This window comes from Netta rufina (assembly GCF_964035555.1).
Source record: "Netta rufina genome assembly, chromosome: 2".
NCBI classification, from domain to species: Eukaryota; Metazoa; Chordata; class Aves; order Anseriformes; family Anatidae; genus Netta; species Netta rufina.
This window is the reverse complement of record NC_140124.1, coordinates 86,784,613-86,810,653: the sequence shown is the minus strand read 5'-3', so window position 1 is coordinate 86,810,653 and position 26,041 is coordinate 86,784,613. Positions and strand designations below refer to the sequence as shown.

Genomic DNA, 26,041 nt, shown 5'->3' with positions numbered 1-26,041 from the left:
AAGAGTATGGTATATTATGGGCACATTTGCTAGAGTTAGTTTGCCTGCATTTGCTGGGTAATGGACATCTTTCTGAAAAAAGTTGCCCATGTCAAAATATTAAACAGTTATTATGTGCTTCTGCAGCTCCCAGATTGAAAGTGGCTCACAGGCTGCACTGTAGTTCAAACGGGAATGAGTGAAGTACAGTTGAAATGAAGCAATGAAAAACTGAGGGAAGAGATTAGTTATTGCGTATTCTGTGACAAGGTAGCAACAGGAATATTGTTTACATGAAAACCCAAACAGTTCTATTTTATCTACGTGCAGACTATCCAGTTTGCTGTGAAAATAGAGTAAAAAATCTCAGGGTGTAAGTTTATTTCTTTAGTTTATGGGAAAGAATTAGCACTGATTTTTTTTTTTTCAGGGAAGGACGTCAAGTCCTTATTAATGGACTTCCTTCCATAAAAAGATAAGATGTTTGTTTAGAAAACTTTATTTATGTGCAACTGTTACTAACAGGAAGATCCTGCAAAAGGGGAACATGTTTATTTCCAGTGAAGCTAGCACATTAATAGAAAATTAAAACAGTGGTATTCTGAACTTTCAGAAGGATTTTTCTTTTTAAACTGTCTCCTTCCATAAAGCTGCATAGAAAAGCAAATAATGGAGCTGTTACGGATACACGTAGATTGACTTTCCAACCTAACAAGCCCATTATTTTTAACCCATTGTTAAGCTCTAGGGCATTCTCTTTTCTTTATGGCATACATAAAGCTTTGGGAGTATAGATGTAATTGCCCTACCTAGTAATTGTACTAAGAAATTTCTGTGTGTATGAAAGGATGTTTATACTTCTAAATTTATATTTTCTCTGCTTGTTTTTTTTCTGGATAGGTGGATCATGGCAATGTATTTTTGCTGTTGTGCAGCTTTTGTTTCTTACAGTAATTTACCTCCTTGAGGGTAAGGCCCCTGCAGTAACTTTAATTACTTTTTACTGCAGCATCATTAGTTTTCCTAGTCTGTTTCTAGTCTTCCCATTTCCATGTCTATTGAGAGGTAGTATTTCGTCTGTAACTGTATTAAATCTCTTCTAGCAAGTATTTATTTCAGTTCGAAGTGCAATTGAGCGATGTTTCAGAGTGTGCTGTGCATACACTAAGTAGTTTACAAAGGAATTCAGAGTCAAAGAAAGGAGTTTACGGATTTCTTCCCTGGAGACTTTTTCCCCCTTTTTGTAAACATCTCCCAAGTGATGCAATTTAGAATAATGAGAAGCCCATTGAAAAAATATTTTTTAAAAGGCCAAGGTATAGTAGTAACACTTTGTCATAACACTGTTCAGATATCACTGTTTTACCATTAAGTGTTCGAATGTATAGAGTAGAAAAGAGCATGGAGTGGTGGAAAAAAAAAAAAAAAAAAAGAAAAACTCTTTTACACATTTTGCAAACAGTTACAGAATTTTAGAGGATGTGCTAGCAAAATTTGGGGCCACCTTATTGTAGGCATATTAAAAACTGGGTTCACAACCCAAAAAGCATGTGCTATGTAGACAAAACACATAAGAGAAAATCTGTATGAGTATTCCATTATGGAGCACATGAAGAGAAGCCACACATGAAGTCTGACAGAATTAAGCACATCTCAGGGGCTTATTCACTGGCCTCTCTTTAAAAGAAAAAGTGTGGTTTGGGTCATTTCTTGGAAGAATTGCAGAATTGAGTATTTAAGTCTTTTGGAGGTCAAGACTAATGTGCACTGGCAAATAAGTTTATGGGAATAATCACTTTTTATTTTCAGTGTGTATGGAAAAGTACAGAAATTAGAGTGAGGGGAGATGATAAATTAGGCCTCAGGGGCTTTCTGTAAGAGCCTTTTCTATGAAATTGAGTGGTTTATTCAGAGTAAAATCATGAGGCTTTTTGGAGACAACATCAGAATTAGAAGAGGGCTCTTCAGTGCCTCCATCTTTTTAATAGCTCTAATGTCAACTCCAGAAGCCAGAAATGCAATTTGTAGACTGTGATAAAGGAGCCATGTGCTGTTTCAGCTGCTGTGATTTTCAGAACAGAAGCACTTTCATATAATATGTAGATGTAACGGGAGGCATCTGGGATTTGTTATTAGCCAGTCAAATTCCTGTACTGAATGAAGAATGGGGCAATATAGCAAACATAAATATTCTAGCATTTGTTTTGTAGTTTTTAATTTTAGTTGCCAACATGTCAAGACAGCGGGTTCAATTAAAAATTGTATCTTTGCTCCTAGTGTAGGTGAAGAAATGGCCTCGCATTTTCAGAAGGCACCAAAAAATATATTTTTTCCCCATGTTTATATGATTTCCTGGATGTTGCTGCAAACAAACAAATGTATGTGACATGCTGTGGGGTTTGCCTTGCTTCTTACGTACCTTTCTTCTCCATGTAGATCTCAGCTTGGATTGCTGAGGACAGTTGTTGACTCATCGTTCTTGCTCAAGTCCATTCCTTTAGAAGAGACCACTTGCCCTCAGTGTTTTATCAAGGGTGATATTTTCTCACCAAGAATAGCTTGTTGAAGAGGCTTACTCATATGAATAAAAAGGAATATTGCGGCCAAAGAGAATCACAAGCTTACTCGAAGCATTTCTGGCAGGTTTTGTTCTCCCTACCTCCAGTTTATTTGCGACCAGTTTTATGTCTAAATGAGTAGTTAGCTTTACGGTGATAGTTTTAACATCAACAAATATAAGTGAGATTTTTTATCTTTCCTGGAGAAAAAAAATACTTGTTAAAAATTTGCTAAATTTATTGTATATTTGGAGAAGATATTTCAGCATTTGCTGTACATCTTTTATTAAATGAAGAAAACTAAAAATATGCAAATGCAGAGGAAAAGTTATTTTTTACCATCTTAGTTAAAAAATTCTCCTGACAACCACACAAGGGTGTTTTGTTCCTGTTGTTGTTTTCTTTTTTTTTTTTTCTTTTCAAATGTTTCTGTACTCTTGTGGGAGACAGCAGCTTCCCATGGCTCATGTTCCTCTGCTCCAGCACATCTTATGCTTCCAAGACTTCTTTTTCCATCACCACTCCACGAGAGAAGTGCCACTGAGATGACAGGCCCCTGGGTTAGGCATTCTGGGCTCTGAGTAGCATTGTCGTGCGTTTGGTAATGACACCTTTCTCACAGGAGAAGTTGTGCTACAGTACCACTCGTTGTCCTCTTATATATAAACCAATATAAATGGAATATATCAATGAGAGGTGTGTCCCATCTGGTTTATGGAGCACATTAAGAGTGTGTCCAAAGGATGAGATATGCTAATGAAATGAAATACCGTGTTAAAAGCTATTGAATTTATGTCCATTTGCAGGCAACCCTGGAGTACTCCAAATCACACCACACATGGGCACTGGGTAGTGAAAACATACCTGCTGTTGATACTGCCAGTGAGAACCACGGAATAATGTTCAAGTAGTAAAAATAAAGGGAAGGCAGTGAAGGAAATATATGAATAAAATTATGTTGAAATTATAATTAACAGAGGAAATCTGGTCAAAGAATTGTTAAACCATACACTCACCTGGATTTCCAGAATCAGTCCCTGAATTTGCATTTCTCAAAAGTCCCATGTACATGTGAGTATGCCACAGGGGTGAAGTTGGGAGCCATTTGGAAATATGATTCATGATCTTCCTGAGAAGTAAAATATACTTTAAACAGTGGCCATGATTTTTAGAAACAGTTAGCCTTGCTGTCCATAATTAGGAAGCTGAGTTTGTAGCTTGATGTTTGCTGAACTTTTAAGATGTCAGAAGCTACGTCTGGTTGCTCAGCAACTCAGTATCTGGACACGGTGATTTTATTATCATATTATTCTTCACTATGCCACCTTCTGTTGCAAAAGAAGTTTAAATTGAAATTGTTCCTATAAAAATCTGAGCAAAGGAACTGTTTCTGCTGTTCACATCCAGCCAGCATACCCTGATTTTTAGCAGATATCTTTCACGCTCATTTCCACTAAGTGATTACCACTCTTCCACCTTACGTCTTCATTATCTAAGGGCACAGATTTGTGGTGTGCTGACTGCAGGGATAATCTCGATTGGTATGAAATCACACTGTTACTGCTGTTCACATCAGGTTTTCAAAGTGACGTATTTCCATAGGGCTGCAAATTAGACCCTAACGCAATGGATACCAATGCTGTAGGGCAGTGAAGGGTAAAGTTGGTTCATAGTATGTGCAGCTGTGTCAGTGAAGAGGCCATCGGTAGAGCTCGCTGTTTGCTGCATGGGTTAAAGTTTTTTGAATCTGCTTTGTTGCTAGATACTCTGGATCAGTTTGACATTTAAAATAATAATAATACTCCTGCAGTTTACTCACTTCTAAGAAACAGCTGAGTGTTTAGCAAAGAGACTGTGCTTGTGTGGATGTGCCTTCTTCTGTTTGTGCATTTTATTCTGACAGGTTTTCTCGGACTGTCAGAAGCATCATTTTAAAGGAGAGTCATGATACCAGCAGGTATTACAATTGTAGTGAAACTGAGGGATGGAATCACAACTGAATGAGAAAAGTTACTGTGGTTACCTGAAGAACAGAGGTTTATAGTGGGCAGGTGTCTATGCTGCAATCATCTTTGTCAGCACCCTGTTCTGACCAGATTATTGTATTAGAATCATGGAATCGTTAAGTTTGGAAAAGACCTCCAAGACCATCTGGTCACCCACTAAACCATGTCCAACCTTTCCTTGAACACCCACAGGGTCAGTGACCCCACCACCTCCCTGGGCAACCTGTCCCTATGCCTGACCACTCTTCCTGAGTAATCTTTCTACCTCCTCCTTTGTGCATCTGCTCCAGTTCACTGCTGTGCAAACCCTACTCTTAACCAGAGCTCTGTGTCCCAAGGGGCAGAATTTCATATCTGTTTAGATTTACTAAGCTGGTCAGTCCTAATTTTGCACAAATGATTATACTCATGCATACCTGAGGGACAAGGAGAGCTTGTTTCTTCATAATGCAGCAGAATAGGATTCTGCTACGGGTATTTGCTTCCCTTTTAAATTCAATCTTTCTGTATTTCTACGTAAAGTGAAAGGTAATGAGCAGTTCATGGTGGAGATCATCTGACAGTTGTATTCTTTGTTAATAGGGAGCCCATAATTCAACAAAAGGGTGGGTGGACTCAGTTATCAGTTATCTCCCTTTCATAGGTTACACCTAAGCCAGAAATGTCTGCTAGAAGTCAACAAGATATGAGTGCTTGCTTTTTTTATCATCTTTCAGAGAGGAAGGGAGGTTTCTTTTGACTCAGAGGTCTTCTGGGTGAGGTCTTCTCAACCTTTCTCTTATGACACATTTCCTTTCCCCTTAAGTGTTCTGTGAATGTGGTTGGGGTTTTTTTGGTGGTGGTGGGTGGGGGTCTTTTGTGGTGTGTTTTTTCTGCATTTTTTTGTGGATTTTTGTGTGTTTTTGTTTTGGTTTGTTTTTTATGTGGAGCATCCAGAAGTCTCCCTTGAGAATAACAGATACTTTTTCTCACATTCTGAGGAAGGATGCAATGAATCAGTTTCTGCTGCAGGAAAAAGCTGTTTTTCAAAATGTGTCCTTTAGTTCTACAAAATACTGCATCTTGTAGATCACTTCTCAATTTTCCATAAGCTCCCTGAGGATATGAAAGCAAGATTTCTTCTAAAAGACGAGGGAAAACACTTGACTTTTTAGTTTTTTGTTTGTTTGTTTGTTTGTTTAAAGTTAAATAAAAAGAATTTAGTGATTGGCTTTGTACCCTTTTTTTGTATGTTCTGGTGCAGTTTTCTTTTTGTGTATTAAGAAGGCCTGAAATGTGAATGGCGTGTGTTATTTTTAAAGATCCTTAGTCTTTGTTTTTTAACAGAGGACATCGTGACTACTAGATCATAATCTTCATTGGTGTTAGCGGCAGACTTGATCAAACCCTCAGGCGATGTGTGATACCTCACAGCAATATTTTGTCATGAGTACAGGGATATCGAATCTTTGTTAAAGATGCTTTTTTTCTTGAAAAAAAACAACCTTCAGGTGCCCAAATTATGTAAGCATAACGAAGAAATCCTCTTCTTATGTTAAGAAGTCAGCAGCAGGTAGTCAAGGATGTATGAGATGTCCTGTCATGGTTTAAAAACAAACCTAATGTTACTTTTCAGAGTTCTTGAGCTTACAGTGGGATATAATACTAAAAATTATAGAGGGGGTACAGATCCTAAGAAAACTTGTTAAATCATTCTCTCTTCCTCATTTTTGTATTAGAGTTTGGATATTAGTTGCTGTAGTGTACATTGTACTGCTGTACAATGCCAGATCAAGAGGCTGGGGACTTGTGACGCAATTGGCATTAGTCAGTATTTTGATACAATCAAAGAGTAGCTGAGTCGTTCTCTCTGTGTCAATAGACAACAAGTAAATAGATAATTAATAGACTAACCCATTAGGAATGGAAATTGTATCTATTCCTCTGTATTTCACTGCAAATTCATGTAGAAACCACTTATTTTGGATGGCATAGGCTGCAAATACTGTATGGTAGTTAAGAAACTTTCCATTAGGCTTTTACTGTCCCACTTGTTTTGGCACTTTTATTCCAGTCATACTGTTGTCTGAAATTTTATTTAGAAGCTTATTAACTTCATTTATACATCGCTGTAGATGTTGAGAGTTCATGGATGGGATGGGCTCTTTTTCCTCTGCTCAACAAACAGATGATACTCTATGTAGATAACTGTGAAGTAATACACATTCTCAATGAATTCACTAGATCACTACTACTTAGATAACCAGGCAACATGCCTCTTGTTAATACAGAAGCAGCTGTCCTTGATTCCTATTCCCATCTTTGCTCTCTATTTTGTGGTCCTAAGTGCAAAGGTTTGCATTTGCAGAATGAGGTCATAAGTTTTGCCAGTAAATGATGTGAGCAATAATCACTTTCCAGGATGACCCCTGAAGCAACTTCCCTGGTATATGTGTTTCAACGTAAGTGTTGTAACTGCAGCATCAAAGTGCCCTTCAGGAGGGTTATATTTTCAGGCTACATCTCAAAATGGGGAGATGCAGGAGGGCAGCTCAAATTGCAGATAGCTGGGAGCTGTGTAGTTGATGTCCAGTGCACTCCATTGAACACGTGCCCTTCACTGAAACCAAAAAAAAAAAAAAAAAGCAAGGCAGCGTCAGGAAAGATTTGATCCTATTCCATGTGAAATCAGCATCAGATCCATGTCAATGAATCATTGATTGCTCATTGATTTAAAGAGGAACACAAGACAAAAATGGACAAGTGGATAGTCACGTTTTGTACTTTCAATTCCCAGTCCCAAAAAACTGCTCTTGTAGCTTTGTACTGTCATTTAGGTGTGCCACTGTCTTCCATGCTCACTGCCCTATCCTCACAGCTGTTGCTTCTGAGACCAACCGTCATCAATCATTATCAACTTAGGACAGATTTTTCTTTAAGAGAAAAGCAGATGAACTGTTTATTTTACTGATGCTTACTTGCTGTACTTTCTTTTGTCTTTCTGTGCTTGATTTCTAGATTACAAGACCTTTGAGGAATGGACTGTTGGTACACTTCTTTCTTGTGTAGTGATGGGTCTATTGTTTTGCTTAGCAAATTATGACATTTTTACCTTTCAGAAGATAGTAAGTCATATAGATCTATTACAGCATGCTGCTTTCCTGGATCCTATCTAGTTTTCCCAAAAGGATTAGGCAATATTTCTTTCTTTAAGATGAGTGTGTAAGCACAGAGCTTTTCTTAATGATTTTCAGTTAATTGCTTTGTGTTGAAAAAGCCATGTACATAAACTGTTGCGCTTCATAGATGTGAAATTCTGTGATGATATACTAAATTAAGTTTTATGGAAATAATGGTCTTTGTAACCAGTCATAAATCTGGAAAGTTTTATCTATTTAATATTTTCACTGGAGCTGAACCTGGCTAGTGCTATCCTATTACAGGGTCCATTATTGAGATGTACCAGAACCAATTACTAGAAACAATTGTGAGTATTAAAGGAGGTCTGTGGTCCTTAAAATGCTCTATATTGAAGTAAATGACTATGAAATTAGAACACAGAACAATTAATTTGTAATTTGAAGGTGATTTGTTCATTTTTCCCTAAAGAGCTTTAAACATGACATTGAGTTAGTTGAGTGAGAGGTATCCAGACTTGTTCTTTTCATGTCTGACAAAACAATGCTCAGATGGCAAACATGAAACCAGCCGACAGAACATCAGATAATGTTTGCTGTGCAGTCTGGATGCTTAATTTAGCTAGACAAGTACACTCTAGTTTGGCTAATGATGCAGGCCCAAATTAAAATAAGAGAGAGAAAAGTGCAGTCATGGCTTGAAGGCTTATCTTGCTGTCATACATAGAATCAATTTTAGAAAACATATCAAAGCCTCAAAAAAAAGCTGCTAGCTAAAGGGAGTAAGTGGTACCTCTTCTAAAAAGAAAAACATCTCTGAAAAATTATTTCTGGTGCATGCATACTAAATCAAGCAAACTTTATTTCTTTCAAAACATTTATGAAAGGCTAAAGGTAGATGATTTATGCACTGTGGTGACTACTTTCTGAATATCTTCAAAGAGTATCATTTAAGGATATATTACATTTTAATTATAATGCATAATTTTTCTCCATATCTCTAAAGAAATTCCATAGCTTGTGCAAATTGCTACCCAACCTCTTTAGAGCTCCTAATGTTCAACTTTGTTTTGCTGCACATTAACTTACTAGCAGCATGTGTCCTATTTTAGAAATAAAATTTCAGAAAACATTTCAATATCTTTAGATTTTTATGTAAGCAGCTTACTTTCCAGTTTCTTCTGTGTCCATATTTTTTCTAACTGGTAATTAATATACTTATTTTCATTTTCCTTTGTTCCATAAGATTTCTTGGTATGATGAATTAATTAAAAGGAATTGTGACTTTCTCAGTCACAAAGTGATTAAGTACATTGATTTTTTTTAATTTATTTAATTAATTATTTTTTTTCTGAAGTTTGGTCAGTATGAATGAGGATGTTAGTGTAGAATTTCAGTGGAGGTTTTGATGTTAGCCAGAAGGTGCAGCCTCTCGGAAGCACAAGGAGAACTAATGCTGACTCTACACTGGCCATTGGAGAATCTGTCTTTACTCAGATAAAACACACAGTTAATTTATAGGTAATGTACCATTGGAACTTGAAATTTTAAAACCTGCTGTAAAGTCCTGTCTTTATTAGAAGGAGAATATTGCTTTTCTAGATTGGGAAAAAAAAAATATTATGAAGAAGTCACTGCATAAGAGAAATCCACTGTGCGGCTTTGTCACATTTTTAGAAATATTTTTGCAGCTTTTTCCAGGAAAGGTCAGATGAATCCAGAACTGATTTTAAGTTCTTACCTGCTTTAACTGAAGGCTGGACTGTGTGATGTGCAGTCTGTTTCACACGGGGGTTTGGATTGATTGATATTCGAGGATAGGAAAAGAAGACCTGAAGAATTTTGTGACTCCTGCCATGGTCATCTTTCCTGCTGTTCTCTGCAAAGTAATCCAGTCCTGCCCTCTAACCTGTGTAGTAACAGGAACCCAAGCAAACTGAGCTTGTTGTGTCTTTGTTTTAACCACTTAACATGCATCATATAATAATCATGTAAGGGTACAAGATTTGTTTATGGAAAGGCTTCTAATTTAGGATAGCAGTTAATAAAATAAATCCTTTTTTTTTTTTTTTTTTTTTTTTTTCAAGAAAACATACAGCTTGAGAGTTGAGTCCTAAGATTATGTGCAAGAAAAATTCTTGGAAAAGTCTTTTTCACCAACATCAATAACATTCCTGATCTTTTGCAATAATCCAGTTGCTTCTGGCTGTGAGTTCATGGATCACCTGCCAACTGTTTCTGAACAGATTATGCTACCTGCCTTGGGAATAATACCACAATTTACCATCTGGTGAGATCATGATAGTATCACTTGACCTCCACATGTGGTCTCCGTCAAGCACTTCATTGAAAACTGGCAAGACATCAGGGCCCGAACATACTGTTCTATGCAGCCCTGAATTTTGGCAGGATTGCAACATTTAGTAAGTAAACTTCATCTGGCTTGCAAGTCACAGACAAATAGGACAGGCTGATGCCATCGTAAGCGTTAAGTCTCATTAAAGAGAAAGTATGTGTTGAGTAATTATTAGACTTTGTCAGGTAAGGTATTTAGAGGAAGTTAATAGACAGATAATTTTAAGCTGCAAGGTTTCCAAAGAACTGGCATTCAGTAAGCAGTGAAAAATGACCCTAACACCTTGCTTAATTTAGAAACTGGGTTTGTGTCACTCTTCAGATTTCACTTGTAACTCTACCTTTCTTATATCTTAAATTAGAAAGGTAAATATTTACATACTAAAAAAGTTAACTAAGTAAATGTATGCTGTGTAAATCAGGTTTAATTGTATTCTGGTCATTTTTAGCTAAATAAGAAACCAAGGAGAAACATCACAAATAGGTATAATCTAGTAAAAACTGTTTACTGCTTTCTAAAGCTTTTTTTTCATTTGAGCTAATTCACAGTCAAACCATGAAAGTAATAAAAACAGGGAGAGGGGAATGCAAATCCAGTTCATCTGACTGCGTGACACTTCAGTTTTTCATCTCTTTGGAGAAACAACAGTGTAGGTCACCCTAAGGTACAGGCACGTCGTTCTGTTTGCTGTGTGCCCACCTTAACCAGAACATCAGAGCTCAGCAGACTGTCCCCGAGCCCTGCTCAGCTGCGTGTTGCTGCCACTTCCAGGCGAGGATAGGAAGCAGAATACCACGGTGGGTTTCTCAGACCAAGATTTGTGTCAGAGCCCGTTCATAGTTTTGGGTGATAAAAATGTTGTATTTCTGAGGAGTGGCTTGATGTAGAGCTGTGTTACGCTACAGTCCATAGTAATACGTCTAATCTACACTGTGATACCATTTTGCTATTCCACCTTTTCCTTGGTTTCTCAAGATCGTGGGAGTAGGGCTTTCTGGCTGCCCTTTGTAAGCCCTGGAAGGAGCTAGACTGAGTGGAAATTTTCAGGGAGGAGTGGGAAATGATGACATGAAACTATCACTTGACATACTGCCCAAAACAGGTTTCCCAGGCATTTTGTGTGTTTGCAGACAGAGAGGGCTTGTCCAAGGAAGGTGAATACTGCAGATAAATCTGGTGTGCTCTTTTCTAAATTGAGAAGAATTGTAAGGATGTTGCTTAGGATTTGGTGCTGTTCTAAGTGCTAGAAATTCCCATCAATTTTCTCTACAGGAGAAAATTCTAAGTGTAAAGGAAAACCTGAGCTCCAGAGAGGTATGAAGTTTACTGGCAGCAGAAAGGGTATGGAATTCCTTGCTTCTGATAAAATGTTTGTGTGATTGCATTCCACTTCCTGGCCCTAGCATGTTAGATTACAGCCCATCCTTTTAGTAGAAAATTGGACAAAGATGCGAACTAAATTTTGCAGATATTCTGCTGGTTTATGACGTTTCTCAGATTTTTAGGGACAGAACAACAGACCAACTAGTCAACCAGCCTGTAATCCTGAATGAGATACGGAGGAAGAAAAGATTATACATAAAACCCTCATGCCATGGCCTTTCCTAAAGGCACTAGTGGCTCAAGGAGGTATGACAGACACCTATCAAATTCATTCATAAAGTTGCCAGAAGAAATATTAAGCTACAGTCCAACTGTGTATTTTAAATTCTAATTAATGCTCAATTGTTCTCTTCAAATTTATTGCTCTAACTGAAAAGATAAGCAGAAACATTAAAAGAAATTTTTGAGTTGTTTTTCTTTTTTGCCTTTTTTTTTGTTTTACTTCGTAGGCTATTTCTAGAAGAGAAATCAATCTTAATAGAAAATCAGTTTTTGGTGGTTTAAAATATGATTTTGAAGTGACTGAGGTTTTTTATTTTTTTTCCCCTAAATAAAGACATAAATGAGGAGGATTACATTGTATTCAGAGAAACAGAGGAAGTTCAATTCTCTGCCAAAACAAACATCCGCAGACTTGTGTAGTCTACATGTTTCAATGCATGTGAAAGTATTTGCTGCTGTAGAGTGACTTCCTTGAGTGGAAATAATATTCCAGCTAGTAATGAGATTTTGCAAAAGAAGGAAATCACAGCTATCTTAGTAATTTAACATTTCAAATTTGTTTATGGATAGTTTCCTGTCTGACACATTTAGCTGAACAAGTTAAAGTGTTTAAAGAAGATTAGAATGACATTAATTTTTAACTGCCCTTGACCATGACATTTCACAAAGGGTGTGTTCAATAAAAACAGACGGAAAAATGAGCTTGCCCCTTCACCTTGTAGTGGCTTTCTTGTGTCAACTGATTTAGCTTTCTGTCGCCAATCAACTGAGCATTCAAGGACATCCTTGACTTTTGTCTTCTTCATTTTATGAATAAAAAAAGCACAAGAGCGTAGCAATTTCTGTAAAATCCAGTAATGCTGACCTTTTTATCTGTTATTAATACTGAGCTGTTTCTGCAGCCAGAGATTCAGTTTTGGTAATGACCACTAAATTTCATTACAAAATCCTGTTTAATACCAGAATGGTATAATGTGAGAAATTTAATTTGAAATTAAAAAGCATAAAAGTGGGCAAAATTATACAATATTTTGTGGCATCTAATTAAAATGATAATGGTAAGGGTATTTTCAGAAGAGCAATACAGTTTGTACGCTAATTATAAGCCTGACTTCCCAATTTAACACAGAGACTGAACACTTCCAGCAGAAAAGCAGCTCAGAATCTGAAGCCATGAGTATGGTGGGGGAGCAGCCATCACATGAGCCAAACCATCATGTGAGTTAGCTGGTGCTGCATTTTGGCAGCAGCTTGGGAATCTCCCCATGTAAATGTGCTGTATGAGACTGACATGTCCAAGGTAGAGCAAGACCTTGGGTCCAGTCAGTCCAAATGTCAGATGATCAATCTTGTTATCACAGTTTCATTTCTTATCTTCGTAGGGTTTATTTCAAAATCTCCCTTTACTTTTACGTTTATCCTATTCATTTGTGAGATCCAGGTCTAGGAAATCAAGATGTACAGTACTGAAATGACCGAGCCAGAGAAGCTTCTTGCCAGTTTTTGAAATGTAGTCATTTCTATGCATTTTATCAAAATGGCAAGTTTTTCAAAGAATATGCTCTCTCAAGCTGTTTCCATGTGCCAGTTTTTTTAGTATCCATGTGTATGTTGCTTTTACAATATGTTGTTGCATTGCATGGCATCCTAGAAGGCACTTTAAATATCCCACCACTCAAATGCATTCTGCAACATAAAGACATGTTTTTGAGAAACATCAGACTTCTGTCTTTGAATGCCACTACAACATACTCATGGATTAGAAACTCAGTTTTTAATCAACAGTAATGGAGTACTACCCAATAAAGAAGCAAGCTAGGAGTTCAGTGCTGAATAGACAGTTTCATACAGTGTAACTGACAGTGGTCAGCCTCATGAATTGCTCATAAGCTCTGTTTCTTTGAGAGCTCCCAGAATTTCCCTTTGTCAGTATATGCCTAATGTCAGTGAAAAGCCTAATAATGTATGACCTGTCCAGGGAATATTAGACATATGAGTAAATGTTGTTTAAGACACATTAACGTTCAGTTGGGACTTCTTGTGGTTTCTGGTGCTAGGCATGTTGAAGCATCTGTTACCCTGTGAAAATGCAGAATCAGCTGGATAGAGTAGCTTTTATATCATCAAGTTTAGTGGACAGATTTATGTCTCTGTTCTGCAGCTGAAAGATTTATCTCTCTGATTTTCCTAGAACAGCTCCTCTCCGATCAAAATATTTTCTTCTCAACTGCTTTAAATTATGTACAAAATCATAGCAGAAATATTTTTAAAAACTCTTAAACCATAAATCTTACTAGCATACCAACCTACCACTTGTCTTTTGTACAATGCTGCAAAACCTTCAGTTCAGTTACAGTTATATCAAGAGTTTAAAAGTGGTTAATAAATGTGTCTTTTTATTTCCAGAGCTTATTGTGAAATGGCTCTTAATTATTTCAAGATCTCTTACAGTTCTGTGTGAGGGGACAAGAATTGGGATGGTCCCACACATAGTTTGGGGTGATACTGTTGTTTGTTTAGTTAAAAGTTAACTCTGAAATTTTCTGTGGGTCATCTTTAAACAATCCTGTAATTCAAAAGGCATTCTGACCCCACACAGTATCATCAGCAGCAGGTGTATTGAAATCTGGCTTGCTTAAGTGTGTCTAGTCTGTATTGGATGACAGAAATCAGTTTGTAGTTAGGGCATGCCTGTGATTGAATCCATGTGTGTTCTTTTTCCAATCCTCTTAATTTGCTTCTAAAAATATTTTTTACAAATAATCACTCACTGTTTCCCTGAACATGTTTTACATACAAATTAGACAGAAGTCACAAAAATAAGAGCATTCTGAAAAATAATAAAAGATCCTGACATGTTGCATAAAAAAAAAAAAGAGAGAAAAAGGAGCAAGAGAGTATAAGCTTACTTCACACAATTTATATCATTTACTATAAAATATTTGATTCATATATGCTAAGCCATCATGGGACATCCTTTAAAAACAGTCCTTAATCCTGTTGCTGATAGAATAAGCGTATCATCTGTAGCTGCAACGTTTGACCAGAAAGAAAATAGCTTTAAGGGTGATTTTGATAAAAAGCAAACTCTGGAAAATTGTTAGGTTTTCAAGTTTCCATTTTTCCTGGTCTATGGTAAAAATGATAACAGTGAGAGTGAAAGGAAAAATCTGTTGCTCTAAGACGTTTTTTTCATTTTTATGAAAATACTACGAAAAGTAGTTTGGATTTTGAAAGACAAGCTATGCACTTTTTTTAACACTTCAATCACATATTGACTAGATCCACTGGTGGAGGAGGGCTTCTGTTAGAACAGTTTATATTTGTCTATCAATTGACAAAGCTTTCTCCAGTAGGTGTAGACACCAACTACAATACAGATACCCACAGTTGTTCCAAGTAACTGTAGGTGCTGTTTGCTTTTAATGCACAAATCCAAGAGGGTCTTTCCATGGCAATTTTTAGGTTATTCTTCCCTCCTTGTGTCCTTAGTTGTGCTTCTCAGCTGGGATCACCCAGCTTTTTTCCAAGCTCTTTCTCAGCCCTGCAGAAAGTACATGTGTCTCTTCTGTCTCCTATTCGCCCCAGGTCTCTGTGTCCCAACACAGCAATTGTTGAAGATGATGAAATCTCCCTCAGCTATTCAATAAATGGACAAAGCATGTTGCTTGAAAGGCATAGAAAAGGTTCATAGAAAGCTTCAAGTTGGCCTTCACCATCTAGTATAGCAGTTTCCTGATATTTTCCCCTCAAGTCCACAAAATCCAGCTGGGCTTTTAACACTAGCTTAAGCATTTTTACCTGCTGGTATCACCATTTTGAAATACCTTGGTAGTTGCTTCGTACTTTACTGGGCAAGATAAGACTATAGGACTTACAACATTACTGTATTCTGTTGTTTAACAAAGATGCACTATGTGCACTTTTCAAGGATGCATTAAGGTCAAAGGAGGTGATTCTCCCCCTCTATTCTGCTCTCATGAGCGCCCCCCAGAGCACTGCATTGAGCTCTGGGACCCCCAGCACAAGAAGGACATGGATGTTTTAGAATGAGTCCAAAAGATGAAGATGATCAGTCTAAAAGAAGGCCACAAACATGATCAGAGGGCTGGAGCACCTCTCACATGAAGACAGGCTGAGGGAGTTGCGGTTGTTCAGCCTGGAGACGAGAAGGCCCCTGGGAGACCTTACAGCGGCCTGACAGTGCCTAAAGGGGGCCTGCAGGAAAGCTGGGGAGGGACTCTGTGTCAGGGAAGATAGTGACAGGACAAGGGGGAATGGCTTTAAACTCAAAGAGTATATTTAGATTAGATATTCAGAAGAAATTCTTCACTCAGAGGGTGGTGAGGCACAGGCTGCCCACAGAAGCTGTGGATGCCCCATCCCTGGAGGTGTTCAAGGCCAGGCTGGATGGGGCTTTGGGCAACCTGGTCTGTTGGGAGGTGTCCCTGCCCATGGCAGGGGGTTGGAACTGGGTGGTCTTCCAAGGTCTCTTCCAACCCAAACCATTCTATGGTTCAATGATTTTTCATGAATACATACTCATTGCAATCTAACCCAAAGAAAATACTGGATTCTTACACATGAAAAAAAAATATCAGTTTAGAATCACCGAGTCATAGAATATCCTGAGTTGGAAGACACCCACAAGGATCATCAAGTCCAGCTCCTGGCTCCACACAGGACCACCCAAAAATCAAACCATATGCCTGAGAGTGTTGTTCAAACACTTCTTGTACTCTGGCAGGCTTGGTGCCATGAACACATCCACTGTTTACACATCCACTGGTACTGTATCCACAAGCCTTTTGCAAGATGTAAAGTAGTGAGATGACTATCAAATGCTACTGATTCGTATTTTCAAGCACTAGCTTTGTAGGGTGCCCTTCCTCACAGTTTTGGCACATAGCCTCCCTATGAATTTGTTATTTTGCATTGAATATTATATATTCTGAAATTTTATTTTAAGCCCTCAAATTTTAATAAAGGTTTTGAGCTTTCAGAGAGGTACACTACATTCAGCATATTCCTCAAATATTTTGTCTGCAATATTGAAAGTATATTTCAAACAGTATGTGAGCCATGATGTGAATTTAATGGAAAATGTGTGTGTTTTTTGTTTGTTTGTTTGTTTTTGCATCATATTTGGTATGATCAATATGGCAATAGAAATTGCTGTATTTCTCTGATTTAGGTCCTTTTGGACCACTTTATTCATCTCTAGCTCAGTTGGTGTTATTAGTTATAGTCAGAGAACAGTCACTAACATCTTTAAAAGTTATGTATTTGTTGCATAACTGGAAGCTCACCTAATAATGCCATCTAACTCTAGATAGGTAAAGCACACGTGCTAAGACTAGGAAATACTCTGTTACTCTCAGAGGGGGCATCCTGTAACAAAGTTTGGATGGGAAATTACTTCAGATAGTGTTGTTAAGGCTTGATTTCTTTATAAAAGAAGCAACGAGTCATAACAAATTATTTTCAAGTTCTATTGTTTTGGTATATACAATTGCAAGAAGGAAACAGAATGTTCTTTGTGTTTACTTTTTTTTTTTTTCTATTTATGTTTAGCCTCATTGGTTTACCGAGGTTGGCTTTAAAGAACTACTTTTACAATTTTTACAACCTGTTCTTGAACTAGACACTTCTTACATACATGGTAGTATGTCTAACTTTAAGCAAGCTTTTCATCTTCTTTATGGGTTTTGTGAAGTATGCTGCACTTAGCTGACAGTATGATAAAAGCCTTTTTTTGTGTGTGTGTATTTGACCAAACTTTCATTATTGCAGTTGTGTTCTAGCTATTTTCTATCCTTTTCTTTAGAAGTAGCACTTTGTTTATCCATACATCTATGTAATGTTCTTAGAAGGTTCAACTAAATAAGAAGCATATAGCTCATTTGTGTTGGCTTCTGTTAAGGATTCTTTCTTCTTTCTAAAGCTGAGATTTATCTTTGAGGAATTTGTATGGCAAAATAATATCCTTCACTCACCTGGTACTCAGTGAAGGTTGACTAGTGATCTCTGTCATTTCAAGTGGAAAAACACATTTCTTTCTGCCTTGATTCTCAAGATTTCCTAGGCTTGTAATTTAAATCACCAGCCCATCCATTTTTGTCCCTAAATAAAATGACCTTTCTGCCTGGAGAGACAGGAGTGAATTTGGAAACTACAAAATGCTATTAAATAGCTGCTGAAGTCATAGCTTATGCTTGTGAAGTGCTGGGGAAGTTAATGCCTGTCTACCAGATGGTTCTTCATAGCTACTGAATTTTGGAGAGAGTATGGTCAGATTTAAATTTTTAGTCCCAACTTTGATTGATAATTTTCTCTTTGTAAGGTAGTATCCTGAGGAATCAAGATACAGTGTTAAATGCTTACATGTCTTTAGTTATTCTAAAAGGCAGCACAGAAGAATGTGATTTTTTTTCTAACTGCTTATTTGCCAATTACCCCAAACAGGCATGGAGCAGAATGCAGAATTAGGTAGCTGTCATCTGTGTAATTCCTCATCTGCAAAACCAAAGCCTAATGAGTCTGTTTCACTGAACAGAGTTTCCCATCCATATTCAGCTGAGTATTGGGCCTTCTGGTTCTATAAGTATTAAAAGTCACCATCCCTGGAAGTCTTTAAAAGACGTTTAGACGTAGAGCTTAGGGGTACGGTTTAGTGGGGATTGTTAGCGTTAGGTAGAGGTTGAACTCGATGATCTTGAGGTCTCTTCCAACCTAGAAATTATGTGATTCTGTGATTCTGTGATTCTGTGAAAAATAATATTAAATCTGACTTCGGTTAACTGTAATCTGTTTCTAACAAGTGGCAGACAGTATCTTCATCAGGAGATGTGCCCTATCTTAATAGAGAGCAAAATTATTAATTTGGGGAAAAGTTTTTCAAATAAGATCTAACATTTTGCTGTCTATTTCTGAATGTTTGGCCTGGTGCTCTTTCCTGGAGGGGAGGCTATTTTTTTCAAATTCCATGAAGTTTTGGCCAACATTCTTTGCCATTAACTCTAGCCAGGTTTATCTAGACTGGCCTCACTGGCTTTAGTCGTGCACTCTATCCAATGGATATTTAATGTGAAAAAGAAAAACAAAACATGGTAGCAGGTACCAAAACCAGGACAGCTTTTCCTTTCCCACCCTCTGCCCCCTGCACGTGACAAAATCTGTTTGGTAGGAAGCTGCGGCTCATCCTGGTTAACGTGCTCTATTTCCAGTTCTGTTACTACCAAGTTTTGCTGTGTGCAGGACGCTAAGAACGGATGGAGAGCATCTGAATGTCATGTGGTGTAGTGGTTAGAGCATTGTCCTGGAAGGTGGGAACTGAATGTCCATGTTTTATAAACTTAAGCCCTTCCTGAGGGCTTTTAAAAAAGGAAGGCTAAGTGAGGGAGGCTCTATTCAGGTCCTGTTCTCTGGAAAAATCATTTATCCTAAGAGTTTTCACTCAGTCTATGAAAAGACTTATACAAATGAATGCCTTTCCTGTGAACTCTGATAATAGCTTTGAGCAGTGTGAAGCTACTATTTATTTAATGAAATCTCCCACAACAAATGCATTTTAGGGGATCATTAGCCCTTTGGATTAAAGGGGAGATGATGATGATTATTACTATTATTTAGACCTTTGTAATATTAGAAAACCACTGGGCAATTCTGTATATTAGATATCTTCAGCTATGTGGAGTATCAGGATGGACAGAGCAGAGAAGCAATGTGAGGGAAGACTGAGGAATGCCAACAGCATGTTATGTGTGGGCAGCTTCCATTACCCTCTGCCTCAGCTGCACTTGGTGCTGTCTGGCATTGCCAGTACCTTTCAAATACAAAAATTCAACAGATTTTCCTACTTATTTTTTTTTAATTATTCTTCCGGTGAAAGGAAATAGAGCTAAGTTCCAATAATCAACAGAAAATATTACTCAATGCAGTGAAACCCAAGTCGCTTGTAATAAAATTTTCCATATTTTAAAAAGCAGTATAAACAGTAATGAAGTTTTGGCTGGCCAACCAGTGTGTCGCAATTATTGGAAGCAGAGGTGTTACAGATCTTCAGAAGTATGTCTAAGTCCAGTAGACATAAATAGAGTGTGTTGTGATCTCGTATCATCATACAAGCAGACCTTCAATTTTGGTTAGTCTCTCAAAAGTCCTGAAATATCAGTTTGAGAGAAGAATGAAAGAAATTAGAGTATTTATTACCTACATGTACAGATTGGAGTTTTTAACTGTGCAATGGGTTAAGCCTAACATCGCAGGTAGTGTCAAACTGTGTGTTGCTCACCAATTCCCTTCTACCAAAACCATCAAATGAAGCATACTGGTGGTCCTGCTGTGACGTATCTCTGAGGTTCTTGCTCTATTCCTTCCGAGTGCATTGCTACAGCTCTTCTGGGCTGCCTTTTCAACCTCCTCACTATAAATACGTATTATAAATATTTTCGTGATGCTGTGTGCTAAAGAAATTAGCAAGGAGCATATGACAATCACTTTTTTTTTTGTTGTTGGTAACTTAAGAAAAACACACACACACATACATCCTTTACTGTGCATATTTTTCAATTTTCCTAGATTTCACAAGGAGCATCCCTAAACGATTTACAGAAAAAGAAGAGGCGTGCGCCTCTTCCACCAACTCTGTCTGCTCCGCCCACTCCTGCCATGCCAAATAGGACAGAAGAGGTGGAAGACAAGAGGAAGAGCACAATGGGTGAGAGATGCTGTTTTCTCCTGTATAATTCCATGCATGTGCTTTCAACACTCACTGTTCAAAGTTTCTTTAATTCTGTTATGCTGTGAGTTGGGAACTGTTGTAACTTGGCTGGGGGGGAGAATGCATTTACATTGCAGAATGAAAGTCTGGAAATAAGTGTTTCTATATTACCTCATTTTAATGGCACCATTCAGAGGACCAGAAAACAGTAAAATGTAGATGACACTTGTCAGATGATTTGAATGTATTGTATAAGTTAGATATTCAAAAGCAGTAGCTATTCTGTGCCTCTAAGGTCATGGTCATTTTGCTAGTAAAAAGTGAAGAGAGAGACAAGGCAATACTGAATACCATACTGAAGCCATGGGGTCTACTAGAACTGAGGTACAGTTAAGCTAGTTCATATTCTCCTCATGTTCCTAAAGCCTGAAGACATTTTCTTTTCCTGTAGGCCTCCAAAAGTTTGACATCAAGTCAGTTGATGGTCAGTGAAGTTTTTATTTTGAATTTGTTCCTAAATTAATCTTTCCCGAGTCTTTAGCTAGAAGAAGAGAACTGGTTCTCTTAAAGGAATTCCATACATAGCTGGTGACAATGAGGGAACTGTAGTCTTCAGCAGTATGTGATACACCTTTACTCTCACGCAGGAAAATGTTCTCCCAAACCTCTGTCATGATCTGACTGCTAGCTCGTTCAGGTTGGTGGGAGCTTTGTCCAAGTGAGGACCCCAAGATTATGCTTTTAGCAAACAACGTGATTTTGTGATGGGTAAAGATATGAGATAATAACCCCACATATTGAAACGTTTTTTTCAGTACATTAAGAGAAGCATTCAAGTGCTGTAATGCACTCAGTGCACTTCAGTTCATGTCTTTGACCTCATGTTCCATAAAGTGCCTAAGACATACAGATATGACATCCTGTCATACATAATTGCTTACATTATGAAAGCCTCACAGTTTAGAAAGAAACCTCTTGGCTTTGTTCCAACATTTATTTACAGTAAATGCTTCACATTTAATGCCTCAGCATTTATGTAGCAGCAGGAGTCCATTATCTTGTGACATGCTCGACTCCATTGACATCTCTTATTTAAACCCTCCAAGGGGAATGTTATCACTGTGCCATATAATACAAGGTTTTTCAGCAAATTGGCTTACTTTTAACTATTGCTGATGCCACAGCCTGAAACTCCTCATGTCTTGCCCTGTTGCAAGTCACTTATTGATGACATTTGGTGCTTCAACTTTTTGTAAGTGTTAATTTTATTTTGTATCAGTGCTCGTAATGTTACAGCTGAAATAAAGCAGAGCATAACCACTTCTAGTCCATTCAGTGCTGTGTACATAAGTGCTAGCTGGCCAGACTCTGTTACATAGGGTTCTGTAGTATCGTTTACTTTAATGGAGCCTTATTAATTTACACCAACAAAGAACTCATCCCACAGTAGCCCGATCCCCAGTGCTTTTCATTTTCTGCTGCTTTCTTGAATGAATACATTCATTAACAAGAAAAAAATGTTACAGTGAGGGAAGGTTGGTAAAACAGCCTCTCTTTGAGGCCCTTGCAAGAAAATGATGAGAAAGCACAGATGGCTCTGAAAGCAGGAGAGAAAAGCTGTGAAAAAAGCAAGGCAGTAGTGAGGGGGGAAAAGTGCTGCAAGAAACAGGCAGCCTCATGATGAAAAAAGGATTAAAACTACCTGTATATCTCCCAAGTTAGCCACATGAATCCAAGCAAAAGATCAATCAAAAATATCCTCGAAGTGGCAAATGGGGCATATTCAATACTGAACCACTTACTCTGACCCCAAAGCATTGTGCCCAATTTCCTCAAAGCAGTTAAAAAAAGTCTGCACATTTGCCAGCATTTAATTGTCTTCAATCTCTACAAACTAGTGACTCCTAAGTAACAAATCAGAATGGCTTAATCTTTTTTTTCCTGCGTCTTGGTGCTATTCCCCTTCTCAGCAGCACCAGAGCATGAGCCTAGGAGCGATGGCACAGACCAGAGGTGCATCTCAGCCAGCATCCATCTTCAGCTGTGACCAGTAGCAGATGCCTAGGGCAGGGCATGAGAGCAAAACAAGCAGGCAGTCCTGCTTCCTCAGCTGACTTGCAGCCTCCAAGGACTTGCTGAGCTGCAATAGCTCTAGGTCTGTACACCACAAACTGGCAGCAGCTTTTCAACATTGCAAATGGTTGATGCAGCGTAGTCCAACGGTGCACGTATTTATGCAGATATTGTACATAGCATTGAAATGAGCCTCCAGCAAGTTATGAGCATTTCCTTTGGTAGCTTAAAACAGTTTTATAAAAAATGACTTAATCAGCTGTTTCCCCGCAATGTCAAAATAATACAAAAACTACTCACAAAAAGAAAAACCCGTCAACATACCTACTTAAAAATATTGATCTTAGGCATTCTCCTTTTTCTCTTACAGAGAGGGGAAATGGTCACATAATGTATCCTAGAGGTCAAATAATTCATGCAGTTTGGCACTTACGGAAAATAAAACAGTTTTCTCTTGTTTTTATTTTCTTACATACCTTTTTTTTCACTTTTCTTTTTTGAATTTTCATCCTTCCTTATATTTGGCAAAACACCAGTGAAGATTTCAGCTGTTAGCTGTGATGTACACGTATGTGCTTAGCCTATTTCTGGTCCCATTGTTGTTGATTTCTCCCTTAATTATTTGGGGCTAAATAAGACCAGAATTAGATCCAGAAAGACTTCGGTTGTGGGTAAGGGAAAATCATTGTGTGTTTTAAAAATAACAGCAAACGTAGCAATCGTTGTCTTGACGCTGAAGTAACTAGTCGATTGATCCCCCCTGTAGGTGATGGACGGCAGGTGCCACAAAAGCCTCCTAGAGGCACCACTCGGGGTCCACCCGAGTTAGTGATCCCCCCACCCCCACCTTACCCTCCTCCTGACAGAGACAGTATGGATCCAGCAGTCTGTTACAGAGAAGCAGATGTTACAGCACCAACAAAGCTGGTACCTAAACGTATGTTTCAAAATATATATGTATATGCACCTCATCTCTGTTGATGGTTATTCTCAGGGGTAGCCTTTCCAGACTTTCCTTTCTGCTCTTTGGATATACGTGTCTGTTTTTTTCCCTTTTTTTCCAGCCTGTTGTCTTTCGAAATGCCCAATGCAGTGTAACTAATTGATGTAAAGTAAATTAAGGACTTGTTTGGAGACAGGTTTGCTGGAGATACCTGGCCATTCTCTGGAAGCATTTAAAAGCGACCATCAAAATGTGACTTCACCCAGCTGAAAGCAGAAATTCGTTGCCTTGTATTAATTCTCCATCTTTGATTTTCTGTACTAACATTTTTTCTCTCTCCAGAGACAAATTCCTTTGAGAGTCAATAGGTCTATCAGTCTAGGTTGAAAACTCCAGGGTGTCTCCCTTCAGGAAAATGAAGCCATTTACAGAAGCTGTATATTGTTAAAGGCCTTCCTGTCCTAATGGATACATCTTCCTTGACATCTCTGGATAATCCTTTGTGTGCTCTTCCCCTCAGGGCATAACTGTTATCTGACAAAAAAATGCAATAGTTTCCACATCCATGTGTATTTGTGAAAAGCATGTTTTCATGCTTTTTCACGCTTATCCATTGACTGTCTTTAAGTCTTTGTACATGATCCAAGTCTTTGATCATGTAGTGTATTCTCTGCGGGCTTGACCTGCACACCCATGGAGATCCTGTAAAGGCAACAGAGCTCTGCACATTATGGCATCTCATGGACACACTTCTTTGAAGGTTAGGAGTCTGTCTCCTAACCGTGGAATAGAGAAATGCCTCCATTAGCTGCTAATTTGACAAAGATATTTTTCCAGGACATTTTCTTTACCAAAATTATTCTTCAGGTAGCAGTTAAACTGATACATTAACATCAGTGGTTTTTCTGCTCAGTGCCAACTAAATCTAAAGTATTATTTTTCAAATCTGTGCTAAGCAAATACAGGTTGATGAGCTTTATAGCGGGGAGAGAAAAAAAAAAAAAGGGAGATCCATACTAACAGAAAACATGAATCTTATTGAGGATTAAACCTAATTCATTTCTTTACTACCATATGCACAGAAACCATATCATACTTGAAATCTTTTTTTTTTTTTACTAGATACCATCAGCTTGCCTACAATGTTTTCTTTATTAAAAGTCTGTTGTGGCCTTCTTTGCATTAATATTTCTGCTTCATTTGAGTTTCTACCACTCCAATATTTTGCAACACTTTCCTGATCTACCTTGGTGATCAAATACACTTTAATCAATGCAGCTCTGATGTTATCCGCCCGATCACTTGCTCTTAAACAAACACAATATCCCAGCCAAAATGATTTGATTAAGCTTGTACATGGAAATATAAGATGAGTTTTTATTATTCTCGGTTTACTAAGAGCAAAGCAGTACTGCTTAGTGGATATTTATTTTAGACTTAAAGCATCAGTGTTGAAGAGGGACAAGTTTAGCTTCATAATTATGCTGCGCGCTACCTAGATATAGTCATGTATAGATTTACAGAAGAGAAACGTGTATAGATGTACCCATGAGAGAAGGCAGCACACACGACAGATGCTAATTATATTGCTTAATGCCATTCTGAAAGGTGCTTAGATACCGTAGCGACTGAGTGGTATAGGAACGGAGTTTTGCAATGATGGTTTTTATTGCCTGAGAATGCCTCAAGCAGTGCAAATAGGACTTTGGCGGTAGATTCAAAGGACAACAAAGTTCTCAATCTTCCTGACTCTAACCTCAGTAAGTGTTTTCTCATAGAACAAGGTGGGAAGGCGGATAAGCTACTGATGCCAGATATTGATGAAAGGCATATTTGTTCTGAAATCACTCTCAAAACAGCTTTCTTTGATGATGATTGTGGTCTCCTTTTGCTGAGTGGGTGACTGTCAGCAGCAGTTTGACAAGATGCGATTCCCGTTCAGAAATTATAATTCTGCGATCGTGTGGAGTTTAAATTCTTGCTCCTTATGATCTGCTATGGTTTGTGAGGCACTGTGCCCCACCCCTTGTTCCTTCCCAGCAAACACACAGTCGTCCCATTGTGCTCTGAGAAACCCATGGTGAGGAATTTTCATTTCATAGGGGATGGTGGTAACCGCTCTTCACAGGGTTTTCCAAACTTAGGTAGAGCGTAAGTCATTCATGAATAGAGCTTTTAGTAAGATACTTGGGTTTTTCTGGCTCTAGTGGTAAGAGTCTCTCCCACAAACAAGAGTGCAATTGTTCTTCCTGGTTTTTGCTCTTCAATCTTTTTATTCTCATTACATGGGTTTTCCTGTTAATTTTTGGTGTGGTTGAACCTTAGATGCACGTTGTGTGCATGTCGAAACTTATATGTTTATGGGATCCTTTCTCCTTCCTTATCTTACTAATCAGATTGTTAATGGCCTGTGATTTTAAGATTGAGTGTGCCTTGGTAATACAGAAATGGAGATTAACACCTCTCTTGCATGGCTTTGGTTATTGGCATTTAGCTCCTGAAGTTCTCAATAAACAACTCAATAGCAAGCTCTGTACTACTCATATCAGGTAAAGAATCCATATATTGAAAGATTGCTGTACCTAGAGGTACAACTAAAACATATTGCTTTGGAGTGTTTCCAAGTAGATCAGATAATCAGGCAGTACAGTTTGGGTCGGAAATGACCTTTAAAGACCATCTA

General features: G+C 38.0%; 1 protein-coding gene across 1 annotated transcript in view; it reads left to right on the top strand.

The window, feature by feature from the left end:
• Positions 1-26,041, top strand: part of COBL (cordon-bleu WH2 repeat protein) — a 153,543-nt gene that overhangs the window by 83,176 nt on the left and 44,326 nt on the right. Inside the window, exons 10-11 of the mRNA XM_084281406.1 lie at positions 20,201-20,339; positions 23,182-23,352. Of these exons, the coding sequence (XP_084137532.1) occupies positions 20,201-20,339; positions 23,182-23,352 (310 nt within the window). The remainder of the gene's footprint in view (positions 1-20,200; positions 20,340-23,181; positions 23,353-26,041) is intronic.